The 26,297-nt window shown below is 43.7% G+C and overlaps 1 protein-coding gene across 12 annotated transcripts in view; it reads right to left on the reverse strand.

Annotated features, from left to right (window-relative positions):
• pard3ab (par-3 family cell polarity regulator alpha, b) overlaps positions 1–26,297 on the reverse strand; it is a 243,694-nt gene that overhangs the window by 182,430 nt on the left and 34,967 nt on the right. For all 12 annotated transcript variants that reach the window (XR_008065181.1, XM_052463672.1, XM_052463668.1 and 9 more), the window contains one exon: positions 10,647–10,748. Coding sequence is in view for 11 of the 12 variants with exons in the window: in XM_052463672.1 (XP_052319632.1) it covers positions 10,647–10,748 (102 nt within the window). In the remaining variant the exon portion in view is untranslated. The remainder of the gene's footprint in view (positions 1–10,646; positions 10,749–26,297) is intronic.

Consider the following 26,297-nt stretch of genomic DNA (forward strand, 5'->3'; position numbering starts at 1 on the left):
TCAAAATGTACTACAATTTAAATACTCTTGTATATTGTTGTGTTGAGTGTTAATAATGAGTGTCTACACAATGGAAGACGATGAGTGTTATTCACATCGACATGAATGTGGTGTCATTAAAGAAGAGGTTGTGCTCTTTAAAACTAATTTAACGAATGACAATTACAAGTTCTTTGTTTTTGGAAGTCTACAGCAGCGTTCCAGAATTATATTGGGGTCTAAAGGGTTAACATGACTTGAATGAACATATGACATTACCATGGAATTATTGCATGACAATCCTAGGCGACCCATGAGTGGACCAGTTTACCAGTCAAATTGCCAGGGTTAGAGGTTCCAAGCCTGTTCTATTCATTCTCTCCCTCTACGTTTGCTGCTGATGCAGCAGCATTGTGGTCATTCAGTCAGCTGTTCATTTGAATTGAAGTTTAATTTATGGTTATGACGATTATTTTATTTTCATGACTGTCTTCATCCATAACCGTCAGTTACGCAGCTATACGGTAATTGTGCCAGCGCTAAGGTCACAGCATTCACTTACCCCCTTTATTGTAGAGATGCTGATCCACTAACTAACCATTTATTGTGTAGAGAAGCTTCCGTCAGCCACTAACTACACCCATAACTGCTTACTAACTACACCCATAACTGAACGAAGCTGCTCTCTCCCCCCGCCCATCTCACTCTACAGATTAATTCAAGCTGTCAGTCACTTCCAATCCCAGTCTCATTCATCATCCATCCCCCTTGAATAGAATCACAGGCTTTAAAAAATAAATAAAAACCGGACATGGGCCCTAATCTAATAGACAACAGCGAGGCAGTTAACCCACTGTTCCCCGGGTGCCGAAGATGTGGATGTCGATGAAGGCAGCCCCCAGCACCTCTGATTCAGAGGGGTTAAATACTGAAGACACTTCAGTTGAAGGCATTCAGTTGTACAACAGACTAGATATCCCCCTTCCCAAGTTTCCATTCAGCCTTTTTATGCAAGTAAATTACATGTCAGCTAAATATATTCACGACAGGCCTGATGGAAACGGAACATTTTCGGTACACTTTTAAAATGTTCAGAAAACACGCTAGACAAGTTGGCTGATTAATTAGGGCCGATTTCAAGTGGTCATAACAAATTGGTAATCGGCCTTTTTGGACACCGATTACATTGCAATCCATGAGGAGACTGCATGGCAGGCTGACCACCTGATACGCGAGTGCAGCAGCAGAAGGACCTGTGGCTGTAAGGAGCCAAGGTAAGTAGCTAGCTAGCATTAAAATTATCTTTACATAATCACTAGTTAACTACAAATGGTTGATGATATTACTAGGGTAACTAGCTTGTCCTGCTCATTAGCGAAAAAAGCACAATCATTGCACACAAATGTACCTAACCATAAAAAGCCATGTTTCTTTCTTAAAATCAAGTTTTTTTATTATCATTTTTTTTATTCTGGTGACATGATCCAATGCTTGGCTGCCGTTCGACAAATAAAAATGAATCTGTTTTTTGTCCATAATAATCTCATGTAGGCTATATGTGCGCTCTAGCCAACAGCGCGCATAATCTACTGTATCTGCACGCTATTGTCGAGAGTGTTAATATCAGAGTAGGCACACTCGCTACATAAAAACAAACATTTTTGGTGAGTTGAAAATGCGATGGAAACCAATTTCTCTTGTATTTTTTTTTAGGTACAGTGGGGGGGAACGTATTTAGTCGGCCACCAATTGTGCAAGTCCCCCTACTTAAAAAGATGAGGCCTGTAATTTTCATCATAGGTACACTTCAACTATGACAGACAAAATGAGAAAAACAAATCCAGAAAATCACATTGTAGGATTTTTTATGAATTTATTTGCAGATTATGGTGGAAAATAAGTATTTGGTCAATTACAAAAGTTTATCAATACTTTGTTATATACCCTTTGTTGGCAAGGTCAAACATTTTCTGTAAATCTTCACAAGGTTTTCACACACTGTTGCTGGTATTTTGGCCCATACCTCCATACAGATCTCTTCTAGAGCAGTGGTGTTTTGGGGCTGTTGCTGGGCAACACAGCCTTTCAACTCCCTCCAAAGATTTTCTATGGGGTTGAGATCTGGAGACTGGCTAGGCCACTCCAGGGCCTTGAAATGAGTCTTACGAAGCCACTCCTTCGTTGCCCGGGCGGTGTGTTTGGGATCATTGTCATGCTGAAAGACCCAGCCACGTTTCATCTTCAATGCCCTTGCTGATGGTAGGAGGTTTTCACTCAAAATCTCACGATACATGGCCCCATTCATTCTTTCCTTTACACGGATCAGCCATCCTGGTCCCATTGCAGAAAAACAGCCCCAAAGCATGATGTTTCCACCCCCATGCTTCACAGTAGGTGTGGTGTTCTTTGGATGCAACTCAGCATTCTTTGTCCTCCAAACACGACGAGTTGAGTTTTTACCAAAAAGTTATATTTTAGTTTCATCTGACCATATGACATTCTCCCAATCTTCTTCTGGATCATCCAAATGCTCTCTAGCAAACTTCAGACGGGCCTGGACATGTACTGGCTTAAGCAGGGGGACACGTCTGGCACTGCAGGATTTGAGTCCCTGGCGGCGTAGTGTGTTACTGATGGTAGGCTTTGTTACTTTGGTCCCAGCTCTTTCACTAGGTCCCCCCGTGTGGTTCTGGGATTTTTGCTCACTGTTCTTGTGATCATTTTGACCCCACGGGGTGAGATCTTGCGTGGAGTACCAGATCGAGGGAGATTATCAGTGGTCTTGTATGTCTTCCATTTCCTAATAATTGCTCCCACAGTTTATTTCTTCAAACCAAGCTGCTTACCTATTGCAGATTCAGTCTTCCCAGCCTGGTGCAGGTCTACAATTTGGTTTCTGGTGTCCTTTGACAGCTCTTTGGTCTTGGCCATAGTGGAGTTTGGAGAGTGACTGTTTGAGGTTGTGGACAGGTGTCTTTTATACTGATAACAAGTTAAAATAGGTGCCATTAATACAGATAACGAGTGGAGGACAGAGGAGCCTCTTAAAGAAGTTACAGGTCTGAGAGCCAGAAATCTTGCTTGTTTGTAGGTGACCAAATACTTATTTTTCACCATAATTTGCAAATAAATTCATAAAAAATCCTACAATGTGATTTTCTTTCCTCATTTTGTCTGTCATAGTTGAAGTGTACCTATGATGAAAATTACAGGCCTCTCTCGTCTTTTTAAGTGGGAGAACTTGCAATTGGTGGCTGACTAAATACTTTTTTGCCCCACTGTACATAAGAAATTAACTGCAAAAGGTATTTTTATGTGAACTATGTCATCACACACAGTCTTTTATCCTCAACAAGTCAATTTGATAGTAACATCTCTGGTGGGGAAAAGCGCATACTACTTTTATGCATTTTTGAGAATATTTGCATGAAAATCTGTCTCCAATTGGATTGGAAACATGCATACACTCTCAAACAAACCCACACCATGGTCTGGATAGAGCCCGAATCAGGCTGTAAACTCTGGTAAGAGTCACTCACATTAAGCAGGTTTGCTACATCCACTGCGTAAGAAGAACGTTAGTCTAAAATTTACTCACTTGTATATGCAATACACACTGTACCAAGCCTACATCTGGTGGAGGTTTCCCACATGGATTCCCATATTAAATCCCGGCTGCAACCCATTACAGCATCCTAATGTTATCATTACGTTGGTCATATTCAGTCCAGTGTATTGAGGTAACACGGATTCTGATAAAGCCCGGTGCCCTTGGCGCACAGCAGAACCAGCTGAGAAGGTGACCCATGATGACCTGTTGTCCCTCACTCAGAGGATTCACTCTCCATCAGACTCATTTCATAATGGTGAGAAACAGTGAGAGATGAGGAAATGAGACGAGTGGCCAGAGGGCAACGGACGCAGCTTACAACTCTGTACTCTGCGTTTGACCTAACTGTGTCTGTCGTAAAGGGCACCTGATTCCCTAGAGAGAGCCATATGGTCCCTGGTCTAAAGTAGTACATCATATAGGGAATAGGGTTGGGTGCAGTCAGTCTATTCTGTGGAGAGGAGTGAGTGAAGTATCCCAAGCCTTTTCTAAGTAGACAGACAGATGCATAAATAGATGAGGCAAGCAGTGAACTATGTTATTGATGAAAAACAAACATATGGATTCACACATGTGGACAGGTCAAGAAGCGGAAAGACCTACATGGTCATTGGAAAAACACATTTTCCCGTTGTTCTAACATGATACAGGTAAGTCCCAAAATAAAGGATACACCAACAGAAAGTCTTAATAGGACGTTGGGGCACTACGAACCAGAACTGCTTCAATGCACCTTGGCATAGATTTTCCAAAATCTCCCACAAGTTTTTAAATTGGGTTGAGATCAGTTGACAGACAGCCATGGCATATGGCTTAAATCATTTTCATGCTCATTAAACCAATCAGTGACCACTCGTGCCCAGTGGATGGGGGAATTGTCATCCCATGGGGGTATAGCCCCATTAGCCAAAACAAATGGCCTCCCCAGCATTTTTATAAAACACCTTACGTATGATGGAATTTCTATATACTTCGTATCCTCAAGTCGAATCCAATCGTATTTGTCAAGTGCACCTAATACAACAGGTAAGGTTTTTAATACAACCTTAACTCTATTTCTTGTACTGCATATTTAGTAAAGAAAATATTTACTAAATAAACTAAAGTAATAAATACAAAGAACACAATAATGAGGCTATATACTGGAGGTACCGGTACCGAGTCTATGTGCAGGGGTACAGGTTAGTCAAGGTAATTTGTACATATTAGGTGGGAAACAGGGCTCCGGGCAGCCGAGCGGAAATGGAGGAAAACTCGCCTCCCTGCGGACCTGGCATCCTTTCACTCCCTCCTCTCTACATTTTCCTCCTCTGTCTCTGCTGCTAAAGCCACTTTCTACCATTCTAAATTCCAAGCATCTGCCTCTAACCCTAGGAAGCTCTTTGCCACCTTCTCCTCCCTCCTGAATCCTCCCCCCCCTCCCTCCTCCCTCTCTGCAGATGACTTCGTCAACCATTTTGAAAAGAAGGTCGATGACATCCGATCCTCGTTTGCTAAGTCAAACGACACCGCTGGTTCTGCTCACACTGCCCTACCCTATGCTCTGACCTCTTTCTCCCCTCTCTCTCCAGATGAAATCTCGCGTCTTGTGACGGCCGGCCGCCCAACAACCTGCCCGCTTGACCCTATCCCCTCCTCTCTTCTCCAGACCATTTCCGGAGACCTTCTCCCTTACCTCACCTCGCTCATCAACTCATCCCTGACCGCTGGCTACGTCCCTCCCGTCTTCAAGAGAGCGAGAGTTGCACCCCTTCTGAAAAAACCTACACTCGATCCCTCCGATGTCAACAACTACAGACCAGTATCCCTTCTCTCTTTTCTCTCCAAAACTCTTGAGCGTGCCGTCCTTGGCCAGCTCTACCGCTATCTCTCTCAGAATGACCTTCTTGATCCAAATCAGTCAGGTTTCAAGACTATAGTCATTCAACTGAGACTGCTCTTCTCTGTATCACGGAGGCGCTCCGCACTGCTAAAGCTAACTCTCTCTCCTCTGCTCTCATCCTTCTAGACCTATCGGCTGCCTTCGATACTGTGAACCATCAGATCCTCCTCTCCACCCTCTCCGAGTTGGGCATCTCCGGCGCGGCCCACGCTTGATTGCGTCCTACCTGACAGGTCGCTCCTACCAGGTGGCGTGGCGAGAATCTGTCTCCTCACCACGCGCTCTCACCACTGGTGTCCCCCAGGGCTCTGTTCTAGGCCCTCTCTTATTCTCGCTATACACCAAGTCACTTGGCTCTGTCATAACCTCACATGGTCTCTCCTATCATTGCTATGCAGACGACACACAATTAATCTTCTCCTTTCCCCCTTCTGATGACCAGGTGGCGAATCGCATCTCTGCATGTCTGGCAGACATATCAGTGTGGATGACGGATCACCACCTCAAGCTGAACCTCAGCAAGACGGAGCTCCTCTTCCTCCCGGGAAGGACTGCCCGTTCCATGATCTCGCCATCACGGTTGACAACTCCATTGTGTCCTCCTCCCAGAGCGCTAAGAACCTTGGCGTGATCCTGGACAACACCCTGACGTTCTCAACTAACATCAAGGCGGTGTCCCGTTCCTGTAGGTTCATGCTCTACAACATCCGCAGAGTACGACCCTGCCTCACACAGGAAGCGGCGCAGGTCCTAATCCAGGCACTTGTCATCTCCCGTCTTGATTACTGCAACTCGCTGTTGGCTGGGCTCCCTGCCTGTGCCATTAAACCAAATCAAATCAAATTTATTTATATAGCCCTTCGTACATCAGCTGATATCTCAAAGTGCTGTACAGAAACCCAGCCTAAAACCCCAAACAGCAAACAATGCAGGTGTAAAAGCACGGTGGCTAGGAAAAACTCCCTAGAAAGGCCAAAACCTAGGAAGAAACCTAGAGAGGAACCGGGCTATGTGGGGTGGCCAGTCCTCTTCTGGCTGTGCCGGGTAGAGATTATAACAGAACATGACCAAGATGTTCAAATGTTCATAAATGACCAGCATGGTCGAATAATAATAAGGCAGAACAGTTGAAACTGGAGCAGCAGCAGTCAGGTGGAATGGGGACAGCAAGGAGCCATCATGTCAGGTAGTCCTGGGGCACTGTCCTAGGGCTCAGGTCCTCCGAGAGAGAGAGAAAGAAAGAGAGAATTAGAGAGAGCATATGTGGGGTGGCCAGTCCTCTTTTGGCTGTGCCGGGTGGAGATTATAACAGAACGTGGCCAAGATGTTCAAATGTTCATAAATGACCAGCATGGTTGAATAATAGTAAGGCAGAACAGTTGAAACTGGAGCAGGAGCATGGCCAGGTGGACTGGGGACAGCAAGGAGTCCTCAAACCCCTACAACTCATCCAGAACGCCGCAGCCCGTCTGGTGTTCAACCTTCCCAAGTTCTCTCACGTCACCCCGCTCCTCCGCTCTCTCCACTGGCTTCCAGTTGAAGCTCGCATCCGCTACAAGACCATGGTGCTCGCCTACGGAGCTGTGAGGGGAACGGCACCTCAGTACCTCCAGGCTCTGATCAGGCCCTACACCCAAACAAGGGCACTGCGTTCATCCACCTCTGGCCTGCTCGCCTCCCTACCACTGAGGAAGTACAGTTCCCGCTCAGCCCAGTCAAAACTGTTCGCTGCTCTGGCCCCCCAATGGTGGAACAAACTCCCTCACGACGCCAGGACAGCGGAGTCAATCACCACCTTCCGGAGACACCTGAAACCCCACCTCTTCAAGGAATACCTAGGATAGGGTAAGTAAGGGTGAGTAATCCTTCTCACCCCCCCCCCCAACAAGATTTAGATGCAAGTGGCTGTTCCACTGGTTGTCATAAGGTGTATGCACCAATTTGTAAGTCGCTCTGGATAAGAGCGTCTGCTAAATGACTTAAATGTAAAATGTAAATGTAAGTGCTATTGCATAAATAATAAACAGCAAGAGGCAGCAGTGGAAAATGTAAATAGTCCGTGTGGTCAGTTCAATAATTATTTAGCAGCATTTTTCCCCACTTTTATTTAACCAGGTAAGCTCGTTGAGACAAGTTCCCATTTACAACTGCGACCTGGACAAGATAAAGCATTGCAGTGCGACACAGAGTTACACATGGAATAAACAAATGTACAGTCAATTACACAATAGAAAAAGTCTATATACAGTGTGTGCAAATGGCGTGAGGAGGTAAGGCAATAAATAGGCCATAGTAGCGAAGTAATTACAATTTAGCAAATGAACACTGGAGTGATAGATGTGCAGATAATGATGTGCAAGTAGAAATACTGGTGTGCAAAAGAGCAAAGTTAAAAACAATATGGGGATGAGGTAGGTAGATTGGATGGGCTATTTACAGATGGCCTGTGTACAGCTGCAGCGATCAGTAAGCTGCTCAGATAGCTGATGCTTAAAGTCAGTGAGGGAGATTTTTGCAATGTGTTCCAGTCACTGGCAGCAGAGAACTGGAAGGAAAGGCGGCCAAATGAGGTGTTGGCTTTGGGGATGACCAGTGAGATACACCTGCTGGAGCACGTGCTATGGTGACCAGTGAGCTAAGATAAGGCGGGGCTTTACCTAGCAAAGACTTAAAGATGACCTGGAGCCAGTGGGTCTGGCGACGAATGTCACGAGGGCCAGCCGACGAGAGCATACAGGTCGCAATGGTGGGTAGTATATGGTGGTTTGTTGACAAAAAGGATGGCACTGTGATAGACTGCATCCAATTTGCTGAGTAGAGTGTTGGAGGCTATTTTGTAAATGACGTCGCCAAAGTCGAGGACAGTCAGTTTTGCGATGGTGTTTGGCAGCATGAGTGGAGGCTTTGTTGCGAAATAGGATGCCAATTCTCAATTTAATTTTTGATTGGAGATGGTTAATATGAGTCTGGAAGGAGAGTTTACAGTCTAGCCAGACACTTAGAATATGTGGACAACTACAAATACCTAAGTCAGAACCGTCCAGAGTAGTGATGCTAGTCGGGCGGGCAGAGATCAGTTGAAAGGCATGCATTTAATTTTACTAGCGTTTAAGAGCAGTTGGAGGCCACAGAAGGAGAGTTGGTGGATGGCATTGAAGCTTGTTTGGAGGTTTGTAAACACAGTGTCCAAAGAAGGGCTTGAGGAAAGAAGCTGTTAAGGAGCCTTTTGGACCTAGACTTGGCACTCCAGTACCGCTTGCCGTGCGGTAGCAGAGAGAACAGTCTATGACATGGGTGACTGGAGTCCCTGACAATTTTATGGGCTTTCCTGACACCACCTAGTATAAAGGTCCTGGATTGCAGTAAGCTTGGACCCAGTGATGTACTGGGTCGTACGCACTACCCCCTGTAGCGCCTTACGGTTGGATGCCGAGCAATTGCCATACCAGGCGGTGAGGCAACCGGTCAAGATGCTTGCGGCGGTGCAGCCGTAGGACCTTTTGAGGATCTGGGGATCCATACCAAATATTTTCAGTCTACTGAAGGGGAAAAGGTGTTGTCGTGTCCTCCTGACTGTCTTAGTATGTTTGGACTATGGTAGTTTGTTGGACACGAAAGAGCTAGAAACACTCGACCAGCTCCACTACAACCTTGTAGTCCACGATCAGCTCCTTTGTCTTGCTCATGTTGAGAGAGGTGTTGTTTTCCTGGTACCACACTGTCAGGTCTCTGACCTACCTAGAGGTGGTCTCATCGTTGTCAGTGATCAGACTTATTACGGACCCGTGTTAACGATCAGGGTGGCAGATGTGTTGTTACCTACCCTTACCACCTGGGGGCAGTCCATCAGGAAGTCCAGGATCCAGTTGCAGCGGGAGGTGTTTAGTCCCAGGGTCCTTAGCTTAGTGATGAGCTTTGAGGGTACTATGGTGTTGAACACTGACCTGTCGTCAATGAACAGAATTTACACATAGGTGTTCCTTTTGCCCAGGTGTGAAAGGGCAGTGTGGGGTGCAATAGAGTTTGCGTCATCGGTGAATCTGTTGGGGCCGTATGCAAATTGGAGTGGGTCTAGGGTTTGCGGTATGATGGTGTTGGTGTTGATGTAAACCATGAACAGCCTTTCAAAGCACTTCATGGCTACCGATGTGAGTGCTATGGGGCGGTAGTCATGTAGGCAGGTTACCTTCACTTTCTTGGGGACTATGGTGGTCTGTTTGAAACATGTAGGTATTACAGAATCGGTCATGGAGAGGATGAAAATGTCAGTGAAGACACTTGCCAGTTGGTCCGTGCATGCCCAGTACACGTCCTGGTAATCTGCCCTGTGGCCTTGTGAATGTTGACCTGTTTAAAAAGGTCTTGCTCACATCAGCTACAGAGAGCACGATTACACAGTTGTCCGGGAACAGCTGATGCTCTCATGCCTGCTTCAGTGTTGCTTGCCTCGAAGTGAGGATAAAAGGCATTTAGGTAATTTGGTAGGCTCGCGTCACTGGGCAGCTCGTGTCTGGTTTCCCCTTGTAGTACGAAATTGTTTGCAAGCCCTGCCACATCCAACGAGCGTCAGAGCCGGTTCAGTAGGATTCAATCTTAGTCCTGTATTGGCGCTTTGCCTGTTTGATGCTTCATCAGAGGGGATAACAGGATTTCTTATAAGCATCCAGAGTAATGTCCCGCTCCTTGAAAGCGGCAGTTCTAGCCTTTAGCTGGAACTGGATGTTGCTGGATATGTACAAACAGTCACTGTGGGGACGACAACGTTGTTGATGCATTTATTGATGAAGTCAGTGACTGAGGTGGTATACTCCTGAATGCCAATGGATGAATCCCGAAACATGCATTTCCATTATTTTGGCAGCAACCTAGCTCCCTGTATCAAACAACAAATGCCAAGCACTAACCAGATAGCCAGTGTTGTTGCCAAAAGGGTTGTTCACGTACAGTGTAGGCAAAACCTACTTATGCCCTGAGGTTTTGCTCTCATGTCATCCTTTATACATGATGACACATGGCCATTGCTTGAAGTAGCATTTCCAACCACGTGTTTACTATAGGACAGTGAACGACTGACAGGACAGGCAGGAGAAAGTGCTAGAAAACAGCAGGTTGGACTCAAACTCACTCTCTCACGGTCTTATACCGCTAGAACACCCCATGCTTCAGTTCCCTTACCCTGTCTTTGTCATCAGCCACATCACACAGCACGTCATCCAGGTCCAGGATACCTCCGTCCCCATGCTCCAACCGGTGCACCTGTAACCAGTAGCTGGCATCCTAGGGGAAGAAGAAGAAGATTCACGTATTGTCCATTTACTGCATAAGCAAGAGAAATGGGTCTTTTACATATCCCATTGTCTCTGGTAAACATACCCATACAACACATGGAGAGGACAGAGACGACCTGAGCGTGTGGGAGGAGGGAGAGGAGAGAAAGAAGGGAGAGATGTTTAGGGCCAATATGAACAGGGTTGAGACGGTTTAAGAGCACAGCGACGTGAAGACAGCCCTGAGGGTAGCCACATCATATATCATGTATACTGTATTGACTGACAATCTTTCACAATACTGGGAGAATGACCTGCATTACAATCTGGTTCCATTTACAAGAAATGGCCAACGCTAGGGCCATAACACAGCAGACACAGATCAACTGTCAACATGTCCACAGATTAAACAATAAGAGTGTTGGGAAACATCAAGAGAGGAGACAGAGAAATTGAGAGAAAGAGTGAGAAGAACCAAGAGGTAGGCCTACACAGAGAGACAGAGAGGAGAGAGCAGATATACAGAGAGTGATGAATATGGCTGGCTGGCACTGTAATATATTCTGCATTCTGTAACCATGACTGATGTGTCCCCATGGTGTTAAACCCTGACAGTGAGGGACAATGGAGGAGACCTTGTGGAGCTGACGCATAGCATTAAGATCATTACGACTCTGACAGACAAGTCACTCACCACATTTAGGCAGTACTGGACCCCTGGAGATACCATCTGGGCCAGTATTCATATAGCGTCTCAAAGTAGCAGTGCTGATCTAGGATCTACTGTAAGATCAGGACTGCCATTTATTCATTATGGAGTTAAACGGCTAAACTGATCCTAGATCTTCATTCCTATTCTGGTAGCCTCACTCCTCTCTCCCCCACCCCCTCACACATCAGATCTGGGGAAAGTGTGGAAGGGAGGGGGGGCACCTCTCCACTGATACCCCATTGAAGGAACGGTTTTGGTTCAATCAATCACATATTAAAGAGCACCTGTCTCAGACGGTAATAAAACAGATTTGTTCCTTAGGGCATACAACGGTAAACTGAGTGTTTGGAAATGTGCGTTTCTTATTGGACCACATCATCCCTCCATGTTTGTCTGTTTTGTTCCATTTGGTGCCTAATGAACACAACCTTGGTAACTCCAAATTAGGGTGCAGCCAGAATGACAGTCTGTCAGGGGGGGATAGAGGGAGTGGACTACAGGAAAAAGTGGAGAGCAGAGCACACATTTACACCAATAGATTCCTTAACATAACCAGTTAAATTGACAAACTGGACCTCCTCGGTGCATCCTTAAAGAGCCAGTCCCTGAATGGTCAGATGGTTCAGGGCAGGGTGCAAACACAGAGTGTACACAAAACAAATCACAATGGGGGAGGGAGTGATGTGGTGGGTGGCCAAGTGGCCCATTTATTTTCTAAAACACCGTGTACAAACTGGATTGATGTTAATCTATTCTCAAGATTTTAGAGCGAGACCGACAGACAGACAGGTTGATCTATGATCCACAGTAAGCACACTGGCCCTGGGGCGAGTAGGCCACTTTGACCCCTTCTACAACACTCGTCAGCCTCTCACATCAACACTGCAATGGTATGGCCTTTTATGGTCTGTTCAAGGCTGAAGTGTTAAAAAAGGCTGAAGTATTAAAAAAGGCTGAAGTATTAAAAAAGGCTGAAGTATTAAAAAAGGCTACTATTCCCCTTTCTGTGGCCATTCAGTTGCTTACAAGAACACCTATATACTGTATACACAGCTTCAGAGCAGTCATATCCTGGTTGAACCAGAGCCGTCAGTGATTTTCACTGAATATTGGCCCATGTCAATTTGTATTTATAACCAGGGGGCTTGGCCTCAAGCACATGTTCTGTGTAGTAGTATCCCCTCAACAGACTATCTTCTTTGGTTAAACAGGGTCAGCCACATCAGAGAGCAGTGTGTAAAATGCATTCCTAGAAGCCCCAGTCCGTCCAGTAAAAACAGCCTAGTGTAAATAACACACCACATCTCCCAGTGGGTTTCTGGATCTGGAGTAAACAAGGACAGTTGTGGTGGTGTAGCATGCTGGAAACCCGGATCCTATTCATTAGTGCACACGTAGCAAATCGATTGGCAACAAACCGTTTTGCAACGAAAAACAAGCAGGTTCAGGTCGGGCTCGTTCACTCCATGTTTGTCCATTTTCTTCCATCTCGGCACAGCTTCTGGCCTTACTCAACCCCCCACCTTCAGACACACATTACATAAATGATCAACCCCATAGCCTTTAGTGATGGGATCAACAGTTACATATTGGGATTTTTTGTTTTTGTTGATATATCGTGTCGTTGACAAAATCCCAATAGAATTTTTGAGCTTGTTAGCTGTACCGGCACCAAAACGGCAGTATTTTTCCTTCATAGCTTGTTCTCCATATTCTAAATAGGGAGACAATTGGTCGCTTGAATCAAAATGCATCTTATTTCAACACACACACAGTGGGAACATCTCAGACAGGCTCCAGCTCTGTCCTCATCAACCGACTCTAGCAGCAACAGGCCTGGAGTCAGAATAGCTGCAGGAACACCATTCTGGTCTCAAACATGTACAGAAAGTAATGTTACGCGTATAGGAGTATGTGAAGAGTTCAATGAGAAGTCTAGAACTCAGCATGCTATAGCTAAGACTGTTAATCTGATCCTGGGGTTCCCCCTGGTTCACCTAGCTAGGCTGCATGTTGCTCCAGACCTGCCCAGAGCCATAGTTTTAAGGCCCTTCTCTACAAGGATGTGTCCTAGGTTTAGAGGTCGATCGATTAAATCGGAATGGCAGATTAATTAGGGCCGATTTCAAGTTGTCATAACAATCAGTAATCAGCATTATTGGACACCGATCATGGTCGATTACATTGCACTCCATGAGGAGACTGCGTGGCAGGCTGACTACCTGTTATGCGAGTGCAGCCAGGAGCCAAGGTAAGGTGCTAGCTAGCATTAAACGTATCTTATAAAAAACACTCAACATAATCACTAGTTAACTACACATGGTTGATGATATTACTCATTTATCTAGCTTGTCCTGCGTTGCATATAATCGATGCGGTGCCTGTTAATTTATCATTGAATCATAGCCTATTGTGCCAAACGGTTTTTAACAAGCGCATTCGCGAAAAAAAGCACTGTCATTGCGCCAAAGTGTACCTAGCCATAAACATCAGTGCCTTTCTTAAAATCAATACACAGGTATATATTTTTAAACCTGCATATTTAATTCCTATTGCCTGCTGACATTAATTTATTTTAACTAGGGAAATTGTGTCACTTCTCTTGCGTTCTGTGCAACAGAGTCAGGCTATATGCAGTAGTTTGGGCAGCCTGGCTCGTTGCAAACTGTGTGAAGACCAACTTCGCCAAACAGGGGATGACTTAACAAAAGCGCATTTGCGTAAAAAGCACAATCGCTGCACGAATGTACCTAACCATAAACATCAATGCCTTTCTTAAAATCAATACACAGAATTATGTATTTTTAAACCTGCATATTTAGTTAAGAAATCCGGGTTAGCAGGCAATATTAAACTAGGGAAATTGTGTCAATTCTCTTGAGTTCATTGCACGCAGAGTCAGGGTATATGCAACAGTTTGGGCTGCCTGGCTCGTTGAGAACTAATATGCCAGAATTTTACGGAATTATGACATAACATTGAAGGTTGTGCAGGAATATTTGGACTTAAGGATGCCTCCCATTAGATAAAATACTGAACGGTTCCATATTTCACTGAAAGAATCAACGTTTTGTTTTCGAAATCACAGTTTCTGGATTTGACCATATTAATGACCAACGGCTAGTATTTCTGTGTGTTTTATTATATTAGAATTAAGTCGGATTTGATATTTGATAGAGCAGTCTGAGCAGTGGTAGGCAGCAGCAGCCTCATAAGCATTCATTCAAACAGCACTTTTGTGCATTTGCCAGCAGCTCTTCGATGTGCTTCAAAGTATTGAGCAGTTTATGACTTCAAGCCTATCAACTCTCGAGATTGGCTGGTGTAACCAATGTGAAATGGCCAGCTAGTTAGCGGGGTGCGCGCTAATAGCGTTTCAAATCGGTGACGGAACTCGCTCTGAGAGCTTGAAGTAGTCGTTTCCCTTGCTCTGCAAGGGCCGCGGCGGCTTTTGTGGAGCGATGGGTAGCGAGGTGTGGTGTGTTCCTGGTTCGAGCCCAGGTAGGGGCGAGGAGAGGGACGGAAGCTATACTGCTACACTAGCAATACTAAAGTGCCTATAAGAACATCCAATAGTCAAAGGTATATGAAATACAAATGGCAGAGAGAAATAGTCCTATAAATACTATATTAACTACAACCTAAAACCTCTTACCTTGGAATATTGAAGTCTCATGTTAAAAGGAACCACCAGCTTTCATATGTTCTCATGTTCTGAGCAAAGGAACTTAAACGTTAGCTTTTTTACATGGCACATATTGCACTTTTACTTTCTTCTCCAACACTGTTTTTGCATTATTTAAACCAAATTGAACCGGTTTCATTATTTATTTGAGACTAAATTGATTTTATTGATGTATTATACTAAGTTAAAAAAGTTTTAATTCAGTATTGTTGTAATTGTCTATTACAAATAAATTAAATAAATAAATATAATAATAAAATTTAAATAAATTAATCGGCCGATTAAATCGGCTTTTTTGGTCCTCCAATCGGTATCGGCGTTGAAAATCATAATCGGTCGACCTCTACGTGGGATAATGCAGAGCACCATGGGTTCTGGGCACAGTCCAAACAGGCAGTGGAGGTTCTAGCTCAGTGCAGACAGGCCACTCTGTCAATGACGTGTGCTGCATCGCCATGCACGGCTGAGCACTAAGAGCAGTATGCACAAAGACCAGTGTTGTACTAAGGGAACAGGCTGGCTGGAGGGAGGATGGACTGTGTGACAAGGCTAAGCATACCGCTTTCCCCCTGTCTCAGCATCTCTGGCTGCCTTGCTGGCTCCCAGCATTTCTGGCTGCCAGCATCTCACTCTCCCCTCTTTCACGCTCCCTTGCGCTCTTCCAGAAGAAGAACAGCCTGAAGAACAGCCTGAATTTAAAATGGATTCAATTGAGATTGTGTCACTGATCTACACACAATGACCCATGGAACTTAGTTTTTAGAAATATTGACAGATTAATAAAAAAAAGGAAAAGCTGAAATATCTTCAGTCAATAAGTATTCAACCCTTTAGTTATGGCCTAAATAAGTTTAGGAGTAAAAATGTGCTTAACAAGTCACATAATAGGTTGCATGGGCTCACTGTGAGCAATATAGTGTTTAACATGACTTAAATGACTACCTCATATCTGTACCCCACGCATAATTATATGCAAGGTCCCTCAGTCAAGCAGTGAATTTCAAAACACAGATTTGAGGTTTTCCAATGGTTCACAAAGAAGGGCACCTATTGGTAGATGGGTTAAAAAAAAAAAAGTAGACATTGAATATCCCTTTCACCATTGTGAAGTAATTAATTTCACTTTGAATGATGTATCAATACACCCAGTCACAACAGAAGACACAGGTGTCCTTCCTAACAGTTAACAGAGGAAGGAAACCACTCAGGGATTTCAACATGAGGCTAATGGTGACTTTAAAATGGTTACAGTTTGATGAGTGTGATAGGAGAAAACTGCAGATGGATCTACGACAGTTGGGGCTGGGCGATATGGCATAAAAATCTAGATTTTTTTCAAATTTATGGGCAATTCACGATACATCTCAAAATGTTTTAACGTTCTTTAAAATAAGCTTTTTTGCTCAATGAAAAAAAAGGTAAAAACCTTGCATGTACAACTATACCTAGGCTAAATATAAGCCTTCCACAACCATAAGACCCACTAATAAATTCATTATTTTATCAAAATAGTTTAACCTGCTTTTTTGCAATAATCACTGATCTGGCTTTCGAGGCTATGAAAATGCCTGTTTAGTTAAACCAGAAACATGCATAAGGCACATTCACTAATAATGACTAACTTCTGGTAGCATTAACACAGGTCTCAATCTCTGAAGCACAAGCCCACGTGCTCGTGAGTAGTTCTCTAAACATTAAATATAAAGTCTAGCGAACTTGGATCTATTTGCTTGCTAACAAAGTAAAAGTGGAATTTATAAACACACCCTCCTTCCCATCTCCAACTGTTTGAAACACAGCCTGTTCACTTTTAGATGTTGAAATCAAGTTGCCTAACTGGATAAGATGCTGCTTATTCTCAGAATGACAACGAGTTGCCAATTCTTTATATAAATGTGTCGTATACTCATTGCACATTAATAAAACAAACTAGACAGCTAGCACATACGTCTGGCTAAAATGTTGCTAGCGGGTCCATGGTACCGCAATGCCACACTTGACAAACTGAGCAGTCATTTTCCACAATCAAGTTCATTGATACTCTCATTGTAGTAGGGTCTGCTCTGTTCTACATTTTGGGAGTTGAGACATGAAAAGGGCATCGTTAGAAAGGCCGAGTTCTCCTCTATTACAGTCAGATGAATGTCTCTAAGAGTTTGTGTCCATATGACCGATTCGGTTGGACCAAAACTCAAATGCAAATAGCGAGTTTAAACCGCTTGTCAGAGGGGAAGAAGTTATCTTTTGTCGTTGTTGTGAGTGGCAGGGGAATGGGCTTGGTGTCTGTGTGTGAGTGGCAGGGGAATGGGCTTGGTGTCTGTGTGTGAGTGGCAGGGGAATGGGCTTGGTGTCTGTGTGTGAGTGGCAGGGGAATGGGCTTGGTGTCTGTGTGTGAGTGGCAGGGGAATGGGCTTGGTGTCTGTGTGTGAGTGGGAATGTACACAGTGCACACAGCACAGAAGGAGTCCAAATAGTATTGGAATGATCATAAATACGAAAACTATATATAAAACGTTGATTCTTGCGATACAGGCATTTTGAACATTGTGTTAAAACACACATTAGAATTAAACTAATTTGATATATTACCCAGCCCTGTTTGATGTTACTCCACAACACTAACCAAAAATGACAGAGTGAAAAGAAGCAAGCCTGTACAGAACACAAATATTCTAAAACATGCATCCTGTTTGCAGGATGCACTAAAGTAAAACTACAAAAATACTTGGCAAAGAAATTAACTTTATGTCCTGAATACAAAGCATTATGTTTGAGGCAAATCCAACATGTCACTGAGTACCACTCCTCATATTTTCAAGCATGGTGGTGGTTGCATCATGTTATGGGTATGCTTGTCATCGGCAAGGACTAGGGATTTTAGGCTTAAAGAAACGGAATAGAGCTAAGCACAGGCATAATCCTAGAGGAAAACCTGGTTCAGTCTGATTTCCAACAGACACTGAAAGACAACCTAATATGCAAGCCCAAAAATATACAATGGAGTTGCTTACCAAGATGACATTGAATGGTCTTGGGTGGCCGAGTTACAGTTGACTTAGATTTTCAAGACTATGGCAAGACTTGAAGATGGCTGTATAGCCATGATCAACAACTAACTTGAGAGGTTTAAGAATAAATATGCAAAAATTGTACAATCCAGGTGTGCAAAGCTCTTAAGAGATATACCCAGAAAGACTCTCAGCTGTAATCGCTGCCAAAGGTGATTCTAACATGTATTGACTCAGGAGTATGAATACTTCTGTATTTCATTTTCAATACATTTGCAAACATTTCTAAAAACATGTTTTCACTTTGTCATTATGAGCTATTGTGTGTAGATGGGTAAGATTTTTTATCTTATTTAATACATTTTGAATTCAGGCTGCAACAACAAAATGTGGAATAAGTCAAGAGGTATGAATACTTCATGAAGGCACTGTATATTTATACTTCATTAATATTAAAGTACTGATGCTGCATTTGTTCTGCTCAGGCAGAAGTCATCCTCACAACAGTTTCTCAGCAGCCCCAATGCAGGTTTAAGAGCCAAACTCATCCATCTTCAAATCTCTCCCTATCCCTACAGCGAAGAACACCGAAGGCAGGTTTAGTAGCCAAACCCATTCCCCTCCTTTCTCGGTCATGTAGGCTCATTTGCATGTAGTTTACTGTATGACTGACAAAAACTTGCACTGCCATGAGGTTTTAGTATAGCCCTGAGAACTAGTTTTGCTGCAGTGCGCTCTTTCTGGTCTGAATTAATGCAGAGAACAAATTGGAGGGGGATACACGTGCGTGTACACACACATCTGAGAGCATAATTAAGTGACTGTAGATTTAGGATTAAGCACGGAGGGAGAGTCTCTCCGTGTGTTGCGTTGACAGATGGAGGACAGTAAGTTACTTAGGCAACGTGGCTGGGAGCTGACAAAATGAAGACAAAGCTACTGCAACTATCTGGGAGGAGATTAACAAACATTACAACATAATACAATCCAGAGAAATCCCCTTACTTCTTTCTCCTGTCCTAGCAGCACACCAACCCTACTGTAATGTACAAAGGATTCCCTATTGCACCCTATATAGTGCTATACTTTTAACATGCGCCCTATGGATCCTCGTCGAAAGTTGTGCACTAGGCTATATAGGGAATAGGGTGCCATTTGGGAGGTATCTGAGGAGTCTGCTAGGGGGTGAAAGTTTGGGATTGGACCAGGCTCCAGGCCAACTGATCATGGTCTAGAAATAGCTAAATGAGCACATAGCCAGTCTCATCTAGGCTAAGACAAACGGCAGAGACCTTAATGACAATAGAACTCTCTGAGGTACCCTTTCTTTGGCGAGAACAACTCTAGCATGGTTGATTCTGGAGGACTCGTTCACTCTACTACCATACCTGCCCTCCAACAGGCTGTGTCCCAAATGGCACGCTCTTTCATTTTGACCAGTCTATGCTCGCCTTTACTGTTTATCTGATCAGAAGGCTGACAACTCAACCGGTGAGGTAGACTATTAGCTAGACACACATGAAGCTTTGGCCATGGCCCACACTACCTCCAATAATGTAAAGAGATGTAGAAGGAAGATCTTACTTCATATTTTAGTAGTGTAAAACACCTTGTGTAAACTGGGATTGAGAAACATGGTGGTTTGAGGTAACAGAGCCTTCCAGACACAGCAGAGATGTGAAGCAATGGAGCTGCACAACACAAATTAACATTAGAACAACGTTGTGTCATGACTCAAATCATCCACAAATGAACTTCCATTTGTGAAGATCCACAAATCTCGCTACAAATTTGGGTAGCTATCTAAAGTCAAGTTCATACAGTGTGAAATCGGCAACCACACAAGGTCACGTACACCGTGCACGTGCTTTTGTCCCAAATAGCAACCCTATTCCCTACATAGGGCACTGGTCAAAAGTACTGCACTATATAGGGAATAGGGTGCCATTTGAAATGGAGATAAATTATGACAGGCAGAGGGGCCAATACAACACTGGTCCTATGGAGTGTGTCCCCCAAATGGCACCCTATTCACTATATAGTGCACCGCTATGTAGGGAAAAGGGCGCCATTTGGAATGTAACCTTAGAGCCCCATCAGACAGGACTCAATATCTCAGAGGCTTCCTCTTCCACATGACATACAGCCAGGAGCTAGCCCCTCAAGTCCAAGTCCAACCCCCCCCCCCCACAGGGCTAAGCATAGGGGTCCCACTCAACACACAATGTTACATTCAGATTTATTAAGTGCAGTTGTGGGTCTCTGATCCAATCGAGAATGAAAAGATTAAAAAACAGGAGGCAGAGTAGATTCTACAAATATCTGTAATTACTTAGACTGGATGTTTGCTCGTTACTTCAATCGTCAGGGTCGAGCAGAGCCCCTCAAAGCACTTAGTAGGACACCGTTTCACATCAGGTTGGAATAGTTTGACCTATATTAGTGGCAAGGTTTTGCTGAGTTTGAACTGGGGGGGAGAGGCTTGGCAATGAGGAGTAGCTAGGTCTACCTCTGTCGCCCCATTTGATCTCAATCCACCTAAAGAAATAATCTGCTTAACCAGGCCACATGAAAAGCTTTTTAGATGAACAGGACTTGGAGAGCAGCACACACTGCCACTACAACCTTCAGGGGGGCTAACCTGGAACGCTAAATCAATTCACTGTCAACCAGTGGAGAAAACACAGCACTTCACAGCAGAGGCCTTTCTCAACACCACGATGTGAGAGCAAAGGAGGTGTAGACCAGAGGTCGACCGATTATGATTTTTAAATGCTATGATTTTTCAAACGCCGATACCGATTATTGTAGGACCAAAAAAAAAAACCCCTGATGCCGATTAATTGGCCGATTTTATTTATTTATTTGTAATAATGACAATTACAACGATACTGAACGAACACTTATTTTAACTTAATATAATACATCAAAATCAATTTAGCCTCAAATAAAAAAATGACACGTTCAATTTGGTTTAAATAATGCAAAAACAAAGTGTTGGAGAAGAAAGTAAAAGTGCAATATGTGCCATGTAAGAAAGCTAACATTTAAGTTCCTTGCTCAGAACATGAAAACATATGAAAGCTAGTGGTTCCTTTTAACATGAGACTTCAATATCCCCAGGTAAGAAGTTTTAGATTGTAATTATTATAGGAATTATAGGACAATTTCTCTCTATACCAGTTGTATTTCATTAACCTTTGACTATTGGATGTTCTTATAGGCACTTTAGTATTGTCAGTGTAACAGTATAGCTTCCATCCCTCTCCTCACCCCTACCTGGGCTCGAACCAGGAACACAACGACAACAGCCAAGCAGAGTTACCCAAGCAGAGCAAGGGGAATAACTACTCAAAGTCTCAGAGCGAGTGACATTTGAGACGCTATTAGCGTGCACCCCGCTAACTAGCTAGCCATTTCACATCGGTTACACCAGCCTAATCTCAGGAGTTGATAGGCTTGAAGTCATAAACGGCGCAATGCTTGAAGCACAACGAAGAGCTGCTGGCAAAACGCACAAAAGTGCTATTTGAATTAATGTTTACGAGGCTGCTGCTGCCTACCACCGCTCAGTCAGACTGCTCTCTCAAATCAGACTTGGTTATAACATAACACACAGAAATACGAGTCTGTGGTCATTAATATGGTCGAATCCGGAAACTATCATCTCGAGAACAAGACGTTTATTCTTTCAGTGAATTACGGAACTGTTCCGTATTTCATAATATATAATAATATATATAATATATAATATATGCCATTTAGCAGACGCTTTTATCCAAAGCGACTTACAGTCATGTGTGCATACATTCTACGTATGGGTGGTCCCGGGGATCGAACCCACTACCCTGGCGTTACAAGCGCCATGCTCTACCAACTGAGCTACAGAAGGACCTAACGGGTGGCATCCATAAGTCTAAATATTTCTGTTACATTGCACAACCTTCAATTTAGTCAAAATTACATAAAATTCGGGTAAATTAGGTGGCCCAAACTGTTGCATATATACTGACTCTGCGCGCAATGAACACAAGAGAAGTGACAACTTCACCTGGTTAATATTGCCTGCTAACCTGGATTTCTTTTAGCTAAATATGCAGGTTTAAAAATATATACTTCTGTGTATTGATTTTGTATTGATGTTCATGGTTAGGTACACATTGGAGCAACGATACGCACCGCATCGATTATATGCAACGCAGGACACGCTAGATAAACTAGTAATATCATCAACCAAGTGTAGTTAACTAGTGATTATGATTGATAGATTTTTTTTTATAAGATAAGTTTAATGCTAGCTAGCAACTTACCTCAGCTTCTACTGCATCCGCGTAACAGGCAGTCTCCTTGTGGAGTGCAATGTAATCAGGTGGTTAGAGCGTTGGACTAGTTAACTGTAAGGTTACAAGATTGAATCCCCCGAGCTGACAAGGTAAAAATCTGTCGTTTTGCCCCTGAAGGAGGCAGTTAACCCACCGTTCCTGAGCAGTCATTGAAAATAAGAATGTGTTAACGGACTTTCCTAGTTAAATAAAGATTAAATAAAGGTGTAAAAAAAGGGCCAAATCGGTGTCCAAAAATACCGATTGTTATGAAAACTTGAAAATCGGCCCTAATTAAAAATCGGCCATTCCGATTAATCGGTTGACCTCTAGCGTAGACACAGAGACAGCCACAGAGAGGGTGACAGAGACAGAGACGTAAGTATCCTCTCCCCTCGTGTGGGTGGTGAGGAGATTAGGAGTGTTCCCTAGAGGCCTAGCGAGGACACAGGGAACTCAGTGTTAACGAGGAGGGAGGAGGGACGGGCATCTTTCTCACTGATTCCTTTCTCTAGTTGAGCCAGTGTGGGTCAGACCTTGTTTTAAATGCTATTTGAAATAATTTCACACTTTGTGCTCGACTGAACTTTCCTGGCCTAAAGAATAGACCCAAACGCAGCCCATTGAGTGGAACTCCAGGCAGGCTAGTGCAAATGCTCAAAGTATTTGAAAGATTTAAAATAGTATCTGTACCCAGGTTCTGGTGTGGGTGAAAGAGAGCTGGCCAGATGGTGTAACAGGACACCCAGCTCAGACGGCAGGCTAGGGCCAGTGTGTAGAAAGACACCATCCACAATCACAGAGTGGCTCATTCATCCATTAGACCCTCATCTGTGCAGGTCAGCGTAAGCACTACACAGGTACGCAAGCAAATACTTTGACCACAACCCACCGTAACCCAAACGCCATTCACAAATTGGCCATTTTGCTCCTTGCGGCAGCTAAAGTTGTTAATGACACAATTCAAGTAGGCCTACAGAGTTCTGCTTTGGCTTTAAAAATCTAGTTGTAAGCTACCTGCACCTACCAGGATTCTAGTATTAAAATTCAAGTTGCAGTTTGGTATTTCACAATTATATAAAAAGTCTATGGTATTTCCACTGGAAAGAACAGCAATTAAAGCAAATGAGCAAAAGAGAACAAATCTAAATCACAATAATTTTCATGAATTAAGTCAACGTTATCAGACATTTTCATTCCATTACGCCTACTCTGAAAGATAACACAGCCAACAGCTCATTGTAACTAATGCGCATCCAAAATGGCACCCTATTCCCTTCCTTATATAGTGCACTACTTTTAATATAGGGAATAGGGTGCCATTTGGGACGGAATTAAAATGGCATTCCGATCCCCTAAATGAAGCAGCCAATCCAAAAGCATATTGTGGAATAGCATGGAGACAGAAAACATCCTGCGGGCAAACATTTCTGCTTTTCAGGAAACCCAGTCATGAGAAATTGATAGGGAATGTACAGTATTATACTCAAAGATGTGTATAGACACCGTGACTGTTAAAGCAACATTTCAGCACAGTGCCTTTCAGCAGGGAAAATCAGGTTTCCTCCTACCGCTATTCATTAACCACGTCAAAACGAACATGCATCGAGTACCTTCCAAACGACAAGTCTGCAATCGCCTTACAAGTACAGAAAAATTAAAGTTCAAATGTAAACATTTTCGCAGACAGCAAAAAAAAGCAGAGTGGAGCAGAGAAAAAAATACAGCCAATTGGAATTTCTATTTAAGGTCAATCCATTAGAGAGAAATGGGAGGGAAACCGAAGACACACGTCAGAGTCTTCAGTTACACTGGCTGTCACACTGCCAACACTACCCCTTACTTAGACCGCTTGATGTTGGCGAATAAAAGAAGACTGAAGTCTAAGTGGAAGACAAACTATCCCAGAATTGAGAAAGGGGTTGCCAGAGCCCAGAATTCAGCAAACACTCATAAGCCTGAATGGCAGTTCAATAAATAGGAAAAGTTCCCCCACACAAATGAATCCAGTGGAACGTCACAAATTGGGGATAAGAGGTAGAGAGCGTTAACCTAACTGAATGGAGAGGAAGTCCAAACAAGAGGAAAGCAGACGTGGGAGTGCTTTAGTGATAACCCAAACAAATCCTTTATTCTTTAGGCACTCTTCTGTCAAGGGGATTAGGCCATTTTGAATGGATAACAATTTGAGACCATATCACTTCTATATGGATTCGTTTGTCTGTCTGGAAGCCTGTTGGGCTAGGGGGACATGTCCTAGCATGAGATGATAGGAAACAACAGGCAGAACAGGGCTGTGTACCATAGGGCATCTGTGACCCGTTTCCTTTTACAGTGCAAAACTTTTGACATTTCTTTTTGAAAAAAGAAACATCCCTTTTTCAGGACCCAGTCTTTCAAAGATATTTTGATTTTTATAAATTAACTTCATAGAACTTCATTGTAAAGAGTTTAAACACGGATTCCCATGCTTGTTCAATGAAGCATAAATTATTAATGAACATGCACCTGTGGAACGGTCATTAAGACACTAACAGCTTACAGACAGTAGGCAATTAAGGTCACAGTTATGAAAACTTAGGACCCTAAAGAGGCCTTTCTACTGACTCTGAAAATCACCAAAGAAGCCCAGGGTCCCTGCTCATCTGCGTGAACGTGCCTCAAGCATGCTGCAAGGAGGCATGAGGACTGCAGATGTGGACAGCGCAATAAATTGCACGTGTAGCCACGTGTAACAACACCTGCAGAGTCGCGGTTGTGACTCACCAGGGGTTATGGTCGGATTCGCGTTTATCGTCGAAGGAATGAGCATTACACCGAGGCCTGTTCTCTGGAGTGGATCGATTTGGAGGTGGAGGGTCCGTCATGGTCTGGGGCAGTGTGTCACAGCAGGCAATCTCAACACTGTGCCTTACAGAGTAGACATCCTCTTCCCTGCAGGCTCATCCTGACATGATCCTCCAGCATGACAATGCCACCAGCCATACTGCTCGTTCTTTGCGCGATTTCCTGCAGTGTTCTGCCATGGCCAACAAAAGAGCCCGGATTTCAATCCTATTGAGCACGTCTGGGACCTGTTGGATCTGAGGGTGAGGGCTAGGGCCATTCCCCCCAGAAATGTCCGGGAACTTGCAGGTGCCTTGGTGGAAGAGTGGGGAAACATCTCGCAGCAAGAACTAGTAAATCTGGTGCAGTCCATGAGGAGGAGATGCACTGCAGTAAATGCAGCTGGTGGCCACACCAGATACTGACTGTTACTTTTGATTTTGACCCCCCCTCCCCCGTTCAGTGACACATTATTCCATTTCTGTTAGTCACATGTCTGTGGAACCTGTTCAGTTTATGCCCCAGTTGAATATTATGTTCATACAAATATTTACACATGTTAAGGTTGATGAAAATAAACCCAGTTGACAGTGAGAGGAGTTTATATTTATTTAACATGTATTTCAAGGGAATAGGGGGACATTTGGGACACAGGCAGGGAGTCCATTTGCCAGGGCCTCAGTCCTCACACACATCATGAATTCAGTATGAGAATGAGACATGAGCTCCACTGAATGCAACAAAAGTCAAACGAGTCTATTTGCTTACAATGTAATTGTGTACCACTAGTGGTAAATATGAAAATAAAACATTCCAAATGAAACACCCCTACCTCTCTGTCAGGGTTTAAACCAGTGACAGGTGGGCAGGTTCTTTCAGTCACATTCATCTCGCTCATCTCTGCCTGTCTGCCTCCCTCTCCTCCTTGAGCTTTTGCTAGCAAACTTGCAACATTATTTCAACTGGGCCCTCAATTTCCCGTGGCAATAAACTCGACAGACACCGC

This window comes from Oncorhynchus keta, chromosome 15 (genome assembly GCF_023373465.1).
Source record: "Oncorhynchus keta strain PuntledgeMale-10-30-2019 chromosome 15, Oket_V2, whole genome shotgun sequence".
Lineage (NCBI taxonomy): Eukaryota > Metazoa > Chordata > Actinopteri > Salmoniformes > Salmonidae > Oncorhynchus > Oncorhynchus keta.